Source organism: Ovis canadensis, chromosome 23 (assembly GCF_042477335.2).
Source record: "Ovis canadensis isolate MfBH-ARS-UI-01 breed Bighorn chromosome 23, ARS-UI_OviCan_v2, whole genome shotgun sequence".
Taxonomy (NCBI): Eukaryota; Metazoa; Chordata; class Mammalia; order Artiodactyla; family Bovidae; genus Ovis; species Ovis canadensis.
This window is the reverse complement of record NC_091267.1, coordinates 59386699-59399781: the sequence shown is the minus strand read 5'-3', so window position 1 is coordinate 59399781 and position 13083 is coordinate 59386699. Positions and strand designations below refer to the sequence as shown.

General features: G+C 41.8%; 1 protein-coding gene across 1 annotated transcript in view; it reads left to right on the top strand.

The window, feature by feature from the left end:
* Positions 1-12842, top strand: part of PSTPIP2 (proline-serine-threonine phosphatase interacting protein 2) — a 96276-nt gene extending 83434 nt beyond the window's left edge. The window contains exons 7-15 of the mRNA XM_069568449.1: positions 1691-1789; positions 2304-2349; positions 3234-3313; positions 5010-5108; positions 6041-6137; positions 6258-6339; positions 7941-7975; positions 9011-9071; positions 11273-12842. Coding sequence (XP_069424550.1) covers positions 1691-1789; positions 2304-2349; positions 3234-3313; positions 5010-5108; positions 6041-6137; positions 6258-6339; positions 7941-7975; positions 9011-9063 — 591 coding nt within the window. The 3' untranslated portion in view covers positions 9064-9071; positions 11273-12842. The remainder of the gene's footprint in view (positions 1-1690; positions 1790-2303; positions 2350-3233; positions 3314-5009; positions 5109-6040; positions 6138-6257; positions 6340-7940; positions 7976-9010; positions 9072-11272) is intronic.
* Positions 12843-13083: the final 241 nt, after the last annotated feature.

The window sequence follows — 13083 nt, the reverse complement described above, 5'->3', positions numbered from 1 at the left end:
GCCTAGAGAATCCCATGCACAGAGAAGCCTGGCAGGCTACAGTCCATAGTGTCACAAAGAGCTGGACATGACTGAAGTGACTTGGCATGCATTAGTAACATATAATTTACAGCCAGTTAGTGTTACTAGTCGGAGAAGGCAATGGCACCCCACTCCAGTACTCTTGCCTGGAAAATCCCATGGACGGAGGAGCCTGGTAGGCTGCGGTCCATGGGGTTGCTGAGAGTCGGACACGACTGAGCAACTTCACTTTCACTTTTCACTTTCATGCATTGGAGAAGGAAATGGAAACCCACTCCAGTGTTCTTGCCTAGAGAATCCCAGGGAAGGCGGAGCCTGATGAGCTGCCGTCTATGGGGTCGCACAGAGTCGGACACGACTGAAGCAACTTAGCAGCAGTAGCAGCCGCAGTGTTACTAGTATAGACTGAGCTTTTAAAAATCAATTAAAATTATAATGCTCCAAAAAAAAAAAAGGTAAAAGACATGGAGTAGAAAGGATATATCACCTTAGCAATGAGATAAAATGCAAATTAAAAAGGGATATGCTTCTAGTATTAGAAAAGGTTAAAAGCATTGTCTTATTTTAGTGTTAGTAAGAATATGAGCCCACCATACCCTCACATATGTGTTTATAGGAGTATAGATGCGGGCAACCATTTTGGAGGGAAGTATGTGTATATTCTTTTATCAAACAATTATGCTTCTAGGAATTTGGCCTGTAAATTCACACTACCCACAGTAAAAATTGGAGTGTTTTTATGTAATAAAAATAGGAAATAGGATAAATGTCCACCAGTAGAGAGTAGGTTAAGAAAATTATGGCATATATGTATTATATGTATGTGTGTGTGTGTTAACCCCAATTGAATTGCAGGGGAAGCTGAGAAGTGTAGGAAAGCATGTGAGATATTTGACGAGCACAAACCAGCTCTGCAAAGGTGTCTTCTTTCTTAGTCAAGCATTTTTGGGGGGTTTATCATTTTTTATTCATTAGCCAACTGATTCACAGCTTTGCTTTGTTTGAACAAGTTAAGTCTTGGCTTCAAGAGTTGAAATACAATTATTTGATTCAGTAAGTGTACTTTGTGAACTGATTACACACTGCTAATAGTAATGGTAGCACAGGAGAGACCACACCTACTTTTAAACTACCGAAAACAGAATTCTTTAAATCAAGAAGGAGCATGACCACCTTGAGCTACAGAAATGATGAGATTGGTGCCCTCCCCACTGCCCACATGCTGTAATGAAGCACATGAGAATACTGAAGCATTGTTAGTTATAGTTATCAGGACCAAATCATTGCATCTCAGTTCTGAGTGTAATGAATAAATGTTGGATTACACATCCTCTAGTTACATCAGAATTTGATTTTGCCTAATTCATAGTCAGTCTTTTGTTTCAGTAAATTTTTAAAGTTCATGGACTTCGTTTTTGCCAAATAGGAGTTGTTAGTTCCTTGACCAGGTTGCCACTACATACATGATTTGGAAAGGGGATGGAGAAGTCTTCCAAAGATAGACTAAAAAGAGCAGCTGCTCTGAGCACACACAGTCTAGAGGTGATCACAGCCCTGATCAGCGTGCCCTCTTATTTGCTGGCTGGGGTGGGGGCGGTTAGGGCGGCTGCTCCTCAGAGTCACTGTCTGCTTATCTGTTTTGGTCCTCTTTTGTCTCATAACTACAAAGGCAAAGAAGAACTATGAGCAGAAATGCCGAGACAAAGATGAAGCAGAGCAGGCTGTCCACCGCAGTGCCAACGTGGCAAACCCGAAGCAACAAGAAAAGGTACCTGGGAGAGCCAACAGCCCGAAAAATCCAAGATTCGCATATGTCAAGCTAGAGCCAATGAATGATCTTAACAAACAGACAAAAAATGGACTTGCACTCTAAGCTCCTGGCAATACCCTCCTTCAGGCTATTAGAGTCCTCTGAGCCAGAAAAACCCATGTTCTATTTTGAGGGTTAGGGAAGAGCTAGAGAAACCTGGTCATAGGGGAGGGGTTCTGATGTTTTCATCTTTCTTCAAAACTCCATCTCATCTGTTCCTTATAACGAGGCTGCCTCTTGCTTGGGTCTTTTATAAATTGAATTTTATGAAATCTGGATAAAGATTGTTAGCAATCAGAAGGTAGGGATATGTTTTAGGAAGATTAGAGGGCAAGTTGAATGATTAACTTACAAGAGAAACACAGGTATGACTTAGAACTTGTCTCTTTGCAGACTTTGCTTTTAAACCTGTTTTGCCTTTAGAAGCCTGGCCCAGCATTCCTGACTTCTTGTTTTTTCCTGGTCCTCACAGCTTTTTGTGAAACTGGCAACTTCAAAGACTGCAGTAGAAGACTCGGGTGAGGGGTGTGCTCCAATGGATGGGGGAGGATGGTGGTGGGGCTGAATCTGTCTGAGAAAGGTAGTTTATATACCATACAATAATGAATATATGCCTGTACCATAGGATTAGCAAGGTATCTGAAGGAAAGAAGAGAAGGACAGAGGGAAGGAAGGGAGGCAGGGAAGCGGGGTATATCAGAACCCTGGAAAGTGGGAGAAGCAAAAGAGGCAGCGGTTTCTGGCCCCTGCCTGCTTAGCTCATGCTAAGCACCTGACAGGTGACTGAATGGCATGGGGGTGTGATGGGGTTGGGTCATGTGATAGCTGCTTTGAAATCATGTACCCATTCTTACTTATTGGGTACAATCATCTTAAAACCCCATTTCATCCCTGATACGTCTTCTCTGCTGTGAAAGAAACAGCCAAGTTGTGAGGTCTCATCATCACTGAAATCTAAGGATCCAAACCAAGAGTTTGCAAAGGCTTCTAATTCCCAGAGTTTCCTGCAAGAGACAAACCTCTCATGACCGTGGTCCCTTAAGTCTCTAAATCCAAAACTGAAGTGACTTGCTAGTTCACTTTTCTGCCTGCCTCATTTAATTTTCCTCAAAATAGAAAGAGGTAGAGGGAAACCCTGGTGAGGTTTGTTTGTTTGTTTTTTTTTTTCTGTCAGCCTTTAGTTCTCTTTCTTTGGAACATTTCTGGCTTTTCTTTGGAAAGAAAGTGATGCCTGCCTTTGCTTATTTTTCACAAAGCTATGATGAGGGTGAGATGTAATTATGGCCTGCCAGCCTTCAGAGTCCCCAGGAGCCCTGTGAGCTCTCGGGAGGGGCCTGGGTGCTAGGTCTGCAAGCTCCGCTCCTCCCAGTTTCCAGACCCAGGCCCCTCCCCTCCATTGCAGACAAGGTGTACATGCTGCACGTCAACACGCTGGACAAGGTCCGGAATGAGTGGCAGAGCGAGCACATCAAGGCCTGCGAGGTACCTGGAAGCAAACGCGCGGGTCTTTCTCCCTCTACTTTCGTAGAATTGCTTGAAGGGAAATTAGAAATGTGGACTTTAAGTAGGGGATGAAAGGACTGGAATGTTTTCTTGCAAACCTTGTCTTTCTGCTTCTTGCCTAACCTGATCGTGCTGTCCCATTCTGTCAATGGCCTTGCTCTGTTTGGTTCGCAGGTATGAAGCAGCTGAATCAATTAATTCTTTAGTGACGTCCAGGGCTTCCCTTGTACAGCTGGTAAAGAATCTGCCTGCAAAGCGGGAGATCTGGGTTTGATCCCTGGGTTGGGAAGATCCCCTGGAGAAGGGAAAGGCTACCCACTCCAGTATTCTGGCCTGGACCATTCCATGGACTGTATAGTCTATGGGGTCGCAAAGAGTCAGACACGACTGAGCTACTTTCGCTTTCACTTTCTTGGTGACTTTCCACTGAAAGCTTCGCCTTTCTCTGTGACAAAGGGGTGCAGGGAGCAACAGAGCTGGCTTTAGAATTTTTATTCTCACCTTTCGTTTTGCCATGGCCCTCCTCATTTTCAACACTTGCCTCACAATGTCCCGGAGAAAATAAAGACTCCACCTGGAAACTTCCTCAAGTTTCTGTCACCCTGTCTACACATTTTTCTTACCAGTGGTTCTCAAAGGGAGGTCCTGGGACCTGTACCAACATCCTTGTTAGATGCAGATCTTATTATCAGACCAATTCCAGGCCTCTGAAATCAGACTTTCTCAAGTCGAGGCAAATGGGGGCCATTCCTTAGTTTGTGGTGCATGGGCTTCTCTTGTTGTAGAACACAAGCTCTGGAGGGTGTGGGCTTCAGTAGTGGTGGCTCATGAGCTTCAGTAGTGGTGACTTGTGGGCTCCAGAGTGCAAAAAGCTCAGTAGCTGTGGCTCACAGGCTTAGCTGCCCTGCGGCTGGTGGGATCTTTCCAGACCAGGGACTGAATTAGCATTGCAAATTCTGCATTGAAATGTGTCCTGCAATGCAAAGCACACCCCCAACCACTGGACCATCAGGGAAACCTGAGGGCAAAACTTTGCATTGGAGGCTCTGGCAAGCTACCCACATGCAGATGTCCATTAGGCAGTGGAGAATGTGAGCCACAATTCAGGTTAGAACACTGACGGCTGGGTTCACCATCACCTCTTATGTGCAAAACTGTATCCAGCCCTATTTGTGTTAGTATGTTATTAAAATCCATTTGCCGAATGACGACCCTGTATGCAAGACAGGGAAAGAGACACAGAAGTGTATAACGGACTTTTGGATTCAGAGGGAGAGGGAGAGGGTGGGATGATTTGGGAGAATGACATTCTAACATGTATACTATCATGTAAGAACTGAATCGCCAGTCTATGTCTGACGCAGGATACAGCATGCTTGGGGCTGGTGCATGGGGATGACCCAGAGAGATGTTATGGGGAGGGAGGTGGGAGGGGGGTTCATGTTTGGGAACGCATGTAAGAATTAAAGATATTAAAATTTAAAAAATGAAAAAAAAAAAAACCTAAAAAAAAAAAATCCATTTGCCGGAGTTAAGAGTGTATGAGCTTCCTCAGCGGTGGGTGGGAGTGCACTAAATGAGACTATAAGCTTACAGATAATTCAAGGTTGAAATTGTTTCTTACATCATAGCCAGTCTAGACCCTTTCTCTGCATGTGTGTACATGTTTCTACAGGTGTTTGAGACTCAAGAATGTGAACGAATAAACTTCTTTCGAAATGCACTGTGGTTACATATGAATCAGCTCTCACAACAATGCGTCACAAGTGATGAGGTGAGTCAGAGTTATCCACGGAGGATGCTCTGCATATTAGATTCGTAGAGTGGGAGGAGTCAGAGACATTTGTTAGTTCATCCCCTGTCATTAGAGGCCCAGGTAGGTACAGTGACTGCATACACAGTGAGTATGGACCCAGATAAACACCTAACTTGCCTGACTCCTGGCTCACTTTACCATCATGAGTCTCTCACTGAGAAATTCACAATTAGGGCAGGAGAGCAAAGAAAGGACCCAAATGCAGCTTAATTTAAGGAAAACAGAGATGTAACAACATGAATGTGAGTCCCAGGGACTGCTCCAGTCTGGAACGGGGTCACTCCAGGACAGTAAGTACCAGGAACTAGCAGGCTGAGCCACGCCCAGGCTAATGGTTACTCCAGGGCTCGAGGTTTAGCGTCAGCAGTGTTAAGGGCCACTAGTGACCCAGGTTTACCTCATGCACAGCAACTGTTCTGGGTTCCCAGGTCTCAGAGGGACCAGAATCAAATCATCACAACCTTCTTTCCTAAGAAATAGCCACTCGCACTTAGATGGGACATTCAGTTTTGAAGAATGACACCCAGAAGACAGGTAGGATTGACTGACTTTTCTCCAATTGTCTTTGCATTTGTGTGTAGGATTCGTCATGGGACTTGGTATCTAGTCTCTTCATCCCATCCATTTTTTAAAAAGTCTTTCTGCCAAGATTACTGTGCTGCTGCAAAGATATTATTTTTTTGTCATCTTTAAAAAAAAAATGTAATAGCAGCTACACATCAAAGAAATCCCTCTGTGTGAGTCCAGGACATTATGGTATCTTTTTTTTTTTTTTTCTTTTGAAGACAAAATTTGGAAAATAGCCATTCATCAAACCTCCCATTTTAATACTCCATGCCACTATTTTTATGGACATACCTCTACCTTGATTTATCTTCTTTTTTTTTTAGATGTATGAAAAAGTCCGTAAGAGTTTAGAGATGTGCAGTATCGAGAAGGACATTGAGTACTTTGTGAATCAGCGCAGAACTGGACAGACTCCACCAGGTGAATGGAGTGATAGGCTGGGGGATGCTATTCAAGCAATTCTATCAGTCTTTTGTATCACATGTCATTGAGAATGGAAGTCATCAGTTCTTAACATTTTATGTCTTGATGATTCCCTAGCACCCATCATGTATGAGAATTTTTACTGCCCCCAGAAGAATGCAGCCCCACCAGGAAAGGCTACAGGGCCTAACTCGGCAAGGTAATATCCAGCTTTCTTTCACATGAAGAAAAGTGCTTTTAGGGACTTCCTGGTGGTCCAGTGGTTAAGACTCCACACTTCCACTGCAGGGAGTTCAGGTTTGATCTTTGGTTGGGGAACTAAGATGCCACATGCTGCAATGAGGCCAAAAAAGAAAAGTTCTTTTAATGCGCATTTTTATTTTTAGTGTTCCAATTCTAATATGAACATGTTAGAATCAGAATGTGTCTACCATTGCATTTGCTTAGAGAGGTTTCTGGATTTTTGGAAATAGTGTTTTTAGGACAAATGTTAAATGGACTGTACTAGTCATAGTTCAAGGAGGATTGTGTCATGCTTGAGTGTGATTATTATTACTTATGCACGAATCCTATACTTTTCTATTAATAATGTTTATTGATTTTTACTTATTTATTTATTATTTATTTGGTGGTATTGGGTCTTACTTGCGGCACACAGGATCTTTAGTTGCAGCATCTAGTTCCCTGAGCAGGGATTGAACCCACACTCCTTGCATTGGGAACTCAGAATCTTGGCCATTGGACCACTTGGGGAGTCCCAATCCTAGACCTTTCTTGTAGAAAGCAAGAGTTGGCAAACTCTGGCTCCCTGTGAGTCAAATCCAGCCTACCTGTTTTGGTAGGGCCTACAAGTTAAGAACAGTTTTCATGTTTTTAAATGGTTGAGAAAAATGGAAAGGAAACTCTTTTGTGCCACGTGAACATCACATGAAACGTGAACATCCATGTTCGTATGTAGAGTTTTGCTGCTCATCTGTTTCCTTTCTGTCTGTGGCTGCTTTCATGGTGGAGATGAGTAGCATTGAGATAGAAATGCCATGTGGCCAGCAAAGCCTAAATCATTTACTCTCTGGCCCTTTACAGAAAAGATTTGCTGCCCCTGATATAAAGGATTCTGAGGGAAGAGAAGCTTCTCTTTTACATACAGTCACCCTGAAATCTAAGCTGTTGAATTTTCAGTCCAAATTTTAAAAAGATAGGGGAGTGTTTGAGTAGGGAGAAAGCCAAGCGCAGGACTTCCCTGGTGGTCCAATGGTTAAGAATCCACCTTCCAATTCAAGGGACAGAGGTTTAGCCCTGATTGGGGAACTAAGATCCCACATGCCATGGGGTAACTAAGTCTGCTTGCCACAACTAGAGAAGCCTGTGTGTCACAGCAAAGACCCAGCGCACCCAAACACATAAATAAATAATAAATATTTATGAAAAAGAATGCTAAGTGCTGCTCAAAGCAATTACTAGGAATTGTTTCCTTTAATTCTCAAGGTGAGGTAGGAGCTGTTTGACTTCCTGTTTTGCATGTGAAAACTGTCCAAGGTGATCAGGAACTCTGGCCCACACAATAGATTTCTGGGCTGAGGAGCAGAGCTCTGGGCATCCTGCTCCCTAGCATAGGGTAGTATTTGCAGCCTAGATCCAGGAGGTCAGTGCTGCAGAGCTTTTGTTTCATCTGAAGTCTTCTTAACCCTCCAGAGCAGAAACCCAATGTGACTAGCATGCAGTATGTTTGTAGAGTGAAGTAGAAAATTAGAAAAAACAGCAAGAACTTATCTGAAAGATTTTGGTTTCCATTTCTTACAGGAGAGGACCTCTCCCAAATCCTAAAAGCCTACCAGGTATGCCACCAAGAAAGATCATTTGAAATCTTAGGTCAGGTTTTATTTAAGGTTGAGTAGCTAGAATTTTGAAATAAAAGGAGGGAAGGGAATGAATAGAATAAAATTTCCAAGAGAATGAACTTATTATTAGAAACTATAATACTCTTTGTCAGAGTGGAATTTGGTAATTTGTGTTCTGTTTTATAGCTTATCCAAGAGAATTCAGTTGCTCAAGTACCAAAAGAAACTTATAAGGGATTTTTACTAAGAGACTAGTTTAACTTAGGCCATGAAAATGGCAAAACTGAGATATAGTTTCCTTTGGATGATACTGAAACATAATTTATAGAAGATGTCTAGAAACATATAACCTAATATATTTTGTGCACTGTCCACAGCTGGATCTTTCAGGAATCACTCTGGTGTCTTTTTCTCTCTGAACTCCTATAATACCTCTGGGAGAATGAAATATTTAGTGCTTTTTGTTAGCCTGTGTTCCCTGGGTAATTACAAGATCCTTGAAGGCAGACATTTTGTTTTCTCCTGAATCAATCACAAAATGTAACACAGTACTGGGCACGTAGCCAGTTCTGAGCAAATACCTATTATTTGAATAAAAGATACACCTACCTATGTTCAAGGGAAGAGGGAGGAGACATCTTAGGCTGCATTTAGCATCTTAGCAAAAATTTAGTGGCTGAAATTACATCTTGGAACTCTGTAAGGATGTAAGTTAATTTATTTCTCATAGCCTTTTAATTACCACTTGATAATATGGGACTTATTTTTGTCCATTTCTGAAGATGATTTTACTGTGGGGAATGATAGCTGGGTAAGGATGAAAAAGGGCAAAGAAATTCTAATAGAAATTTCCAGTATGTTTTCTGGCTTGTAGTTATGACTATTATTTGTAGGTTTTGTTGCCAAATATGTTTTCTTCTTACAAAATAGCAGTCACCAGACTCAGAGTGGAATGGTTTGATTTGAAAAGGGCTAAGATCTTATCATGAAGAAATGTTAACTTAGTGTTGCTCTCTGTTCTGCCCTTTACAGATGACCCTGATTACTCTTTGCTTGATAATAACTACAGTTTGATCTATCAGTAACATCAGTGGTAAGAACCTTTCATCTTCACAGAATCAAGTTGCGTTTAGACTAGTGACTGTAGTTTTGGAGTCTTTGAAGCTTCCTTGCAATATGACTGCAAACAAACAACGCCTTGCGTCAGGTCTTACACTGGTGGGCCTGGTGCACCTGCAGAATGGCCTCTCTGGTTCCCACAGCTGAGAGGGTACCAAGACCATTCCATACCTACTTGAATGAGGACATTTCCCCTTTATTCTTGAACACTTTATTTGCTCTTGTTAATCTCTTTTGTGGCTATTGCATGCCTATACTTAAGGCACTGCTACAAACAAATATGAGCCTCCCAGGTGGCTCAGTGGTAAAGAATCCACCTGCCAATACAGGAGACACGGGTTCAATGTCTGGGTGGGGAAGAGTCCCTGGAGGAGGAAATGGCAACCCACTCCAGTATGCTTGCCTGGGAAATCCCATGGGCAAGAGCATCATCACGCACCAGGTGATTAGTACTCTGACCTCATGAGTAAAGCACAAAGGCTCCTGGAGCAGAACTGCTAAGCCCGCGGTGGCTGCAAAGGTGTCCTGTATGGCACTCAGGTGCTGGCACTGGCACTCAACATGCCCCAAGGCAATGTCAACTGGAGGGAATGTCTCTGAAGACAAAACATTACCAAATGAAACTCCTCGTGAACTGTAATTCTTTTAACCCAAATGGGCATATACATGTATATACGAGCAAAGAAAACCTCTGAAAGGATATCTTCCTAAACAGATCATAGGTTTTCTTTTCATCTATCCATGTGTGTAATTTGTCTACAGTGCTAATTTATTGCTTTCTTTTAAAGAGTTGATCTTCTTGCATGTTACTGATCTTAGTGTCTTCCTGGGAGTGACAGGAGGGGTGGGTAGGATTCAGAGAGTCACAGTGGAACTGGAAAAGTCTCTCTCCCACGCTTCTCGGTTTGGTGTTGGTGAAATTCACTGTCTCTTATGAAACAAAATCGATTAGACAGAAATACTCAGCTAGCATATTATGTACGTTTACATGTAAGTCTTTAAATTGCTTAAGAAGTATATGTAGTATTTAAAGACCTTTGCTGTGAAAGATAGTGAATATTGAAGACATAAAAATCCTCATCCTCTAACTGTATATAAATTTCTGACCTACAAACAAATTGTAGTCAGCCAGTTATCACTTTTTCATTTCATAAACCTCTCTTCCTCATGGAAAGAGGCCCAGTGCATTTTAAAGGTAGAGTAGGGACATGGGAAATCAATGACTTGGCGTTCAAAGGTGGACCCTGCTCTCTAGAATACCAGGCAGTAATGACTGTATGGCAGGGCATTGGCAATGCCACAAACTTCTTTTTTATTTTTTACCTTCCTTTCTTCCCTCCCTCTCTTCCTTTCTCTCTCATTCCTCCCCGACCCTCCCTCCTCTCTCTTTTCTTTTCCTCCCTCCCCTGTCTTTATTTTCCTTCCTTCCTTCTTTGCTTTCTCTTTTTCTGCTCTCTTTCTTTCCTTCATCTCTTTGGATAAAGCATACATTCTAGCTGCTTAATAACAGCATTTGACCCAACAGCTCTAGTTCTCAGAGCCCAAGAATTTGCCGTTTGAATGCAAGATGTCCATACCAACACGTTTACTCAAGTTAGGTCATTTTATTGAGCCTCATTAGTGTCTGCGTCAGCTCAAGGAACAGCAATCCAAATGTGTAATTGACTGAATTTAAGAGAATTTTAAAGAGAGAGTCTGCCTTTATTAATAACTTAGTTAAATGACTTACCACAACATTTAAAATAGTTTGAATGAAACTTTGGAAATGACATTTAAATAGGAAGGTCTAAGGATTTGCATTTGTTCTGCAATTGTTGATTTTAGCTGCTTGCTATTCCTGTTTTTAATCCTAACATGTTTAGGTAAAAACATTATAACTTTTGAATTAAAAAATATATATATCAAAAATATAAAATTTTATGGGGACTTCCCTGGCGATCTGGTGGTTAAGACTCACTGCAGGGGAGCATGGGCTTGATCCCTGTTCAGTGAACTAAGATCCCACATGCTGCTTGGCCAAAAAAATTCCATTTTTCATCACTTGAAATACTCATCTCTCACTATTTATTCTCCTTGACCAAGCACATTGTTCTCGTTGAATAAAATCACAATGTAGGAGCAGGGTGCTGATGTGAATAGTTGATTCAAATGAAATGTCTCTGTTATTTCTTTCAGAAAACAAAGCATTTTCTGGCTGGCGCTTCTAAGGCATGGAAGGAAGCACTTAAAGCAGCAGAATCTATAGAAATTATGTCAATCATGAAGACTTTGAAGTGAACCCTTGCTATGATTTTTTAATATTTTTAAATTTATGGCAGTCATTTAGTTCAACTTAATCTAGTAGAGTTCTGCAGTTTTTAAAAGTCTGTAAATTGTCCAAGACTGAAGAATTATCCTTTCCTAATCAAGTTACTAAAATTGTATGTTTTCTACTTGATTCAGGAAAGTCTTTGGATTTAAAACTTTGACTTGGGGTTTGGGGCAGAGAAGGGTGAAGAGGAGTCTGAGCCAGCAACCCGCTCAAGAAGCTCCTTAGCCTTTGAGGGCAGTGTGGCTATGGAATTTCCATGGTGACACATAACTCTCAGTGGTGCAAGATTCAAAATCACCTTCCTTTTTGGCTGGAAGATGTAAGGGCCATCTGATAGCGCTTTCTCATTTTGCAGATGAGGAAATGGGGCCCATAAGTGTGAAGTCAATCTCCCTACAGTTAGGGACAGACACAAAAGTAGAGGGCAAGCTCATCCCACATTATCGTCCTTCTAATGCTTCCTGAGGCTGTGATGCTCATGTTGAAATTTGAGACACCAAAGTTTTTGCTGGCATCTTTTCAGCTGAAGCAATTACCAGGGTTTAAATGTCAGGTTTATTTTTATATGGCTCACTATGTATACTGAACTACAGAGCACCATATTTAATCTAAGAAGCGATTCATTGTAAAACATCCCATTATTTATATGCCGCTAAGAAAGTCAGTAGAGGAGCTGATGCTTGTGACAATGGCCAAGCCCACTGGAATTTGAGTTTCTAAAGTGTAGGGGACAGTACATCCTAGAATCAATGAAATATGGTGTTTTGACTCTATCCCCGAAGAGAATTTCAGACTTACAAAGCCGGTACTCAATCTTGAGTCTTCACAGAGAAGCTTCTCCTTGTTAGATCCTGGAGTTTTAAAAGTGTCAGTCTTACCCCCTCACAAGTATCTGAGTCTTGTTTGGTCACCCACAAACAGCCCAGAGATTGTGTACCTTGGTCTAAAATTCACACTGAGTAAACAGTGCATTTTAGTTAATGACAAGTTAAAATCACACTGGCATGGTTGTAACATGCCACAAAGAGCAAACACTTTCCTTTTCTGCTCTGTGCATAGCTTTCCCAGAAGTATGGACAAAGTGACTGAAGGAAGGCTGATTATTTCCCCTTTTTGCATAAGGTGCTGCTGGAAGAGGCAGCTTCTTGTCATGGCCGGACGCTTGCATCAGCTGGATATCCTTTTGAGAAACTGAAGTTTGCAAAGGGCCATTGACTTCCCCAAAATGAACAGGCTCAGGAAATTTTCCTTTGAACTCAGAACATTCTATTTTTAAGTATTTTATTTATTAGCAGGTCCTCAGGGATTTCAGTTTTCTCTCTATTGGTCAGTGTAACTGATGTAAAATGTTTTAAGAATTGAAAATATTTTTATTTTATTGCTCTGCCAGTTTGATATGAAGTGAAATAAACATTCTTGGTGATTTGGTGTTTATTTTGCATTTTCATGTTCATTGTACCTCTCTTCGAAACTCTCTTTCACTCCTTGTCACATTTGCTACCATTAGATCATGGAAGGACAAACTTCTAGTCAGGGAAGCCAGACAGAGACTGGCACCATGCCACTTCCTACTAACCCTTCAGGAGCCAAATGTAGGGTCCCTTTCTTGGGAAGGTAGCTTCCCTGCCTCTGGGCTTGGCGGACTTCCACTGACGTCTCCTTCCCCACTTTCACA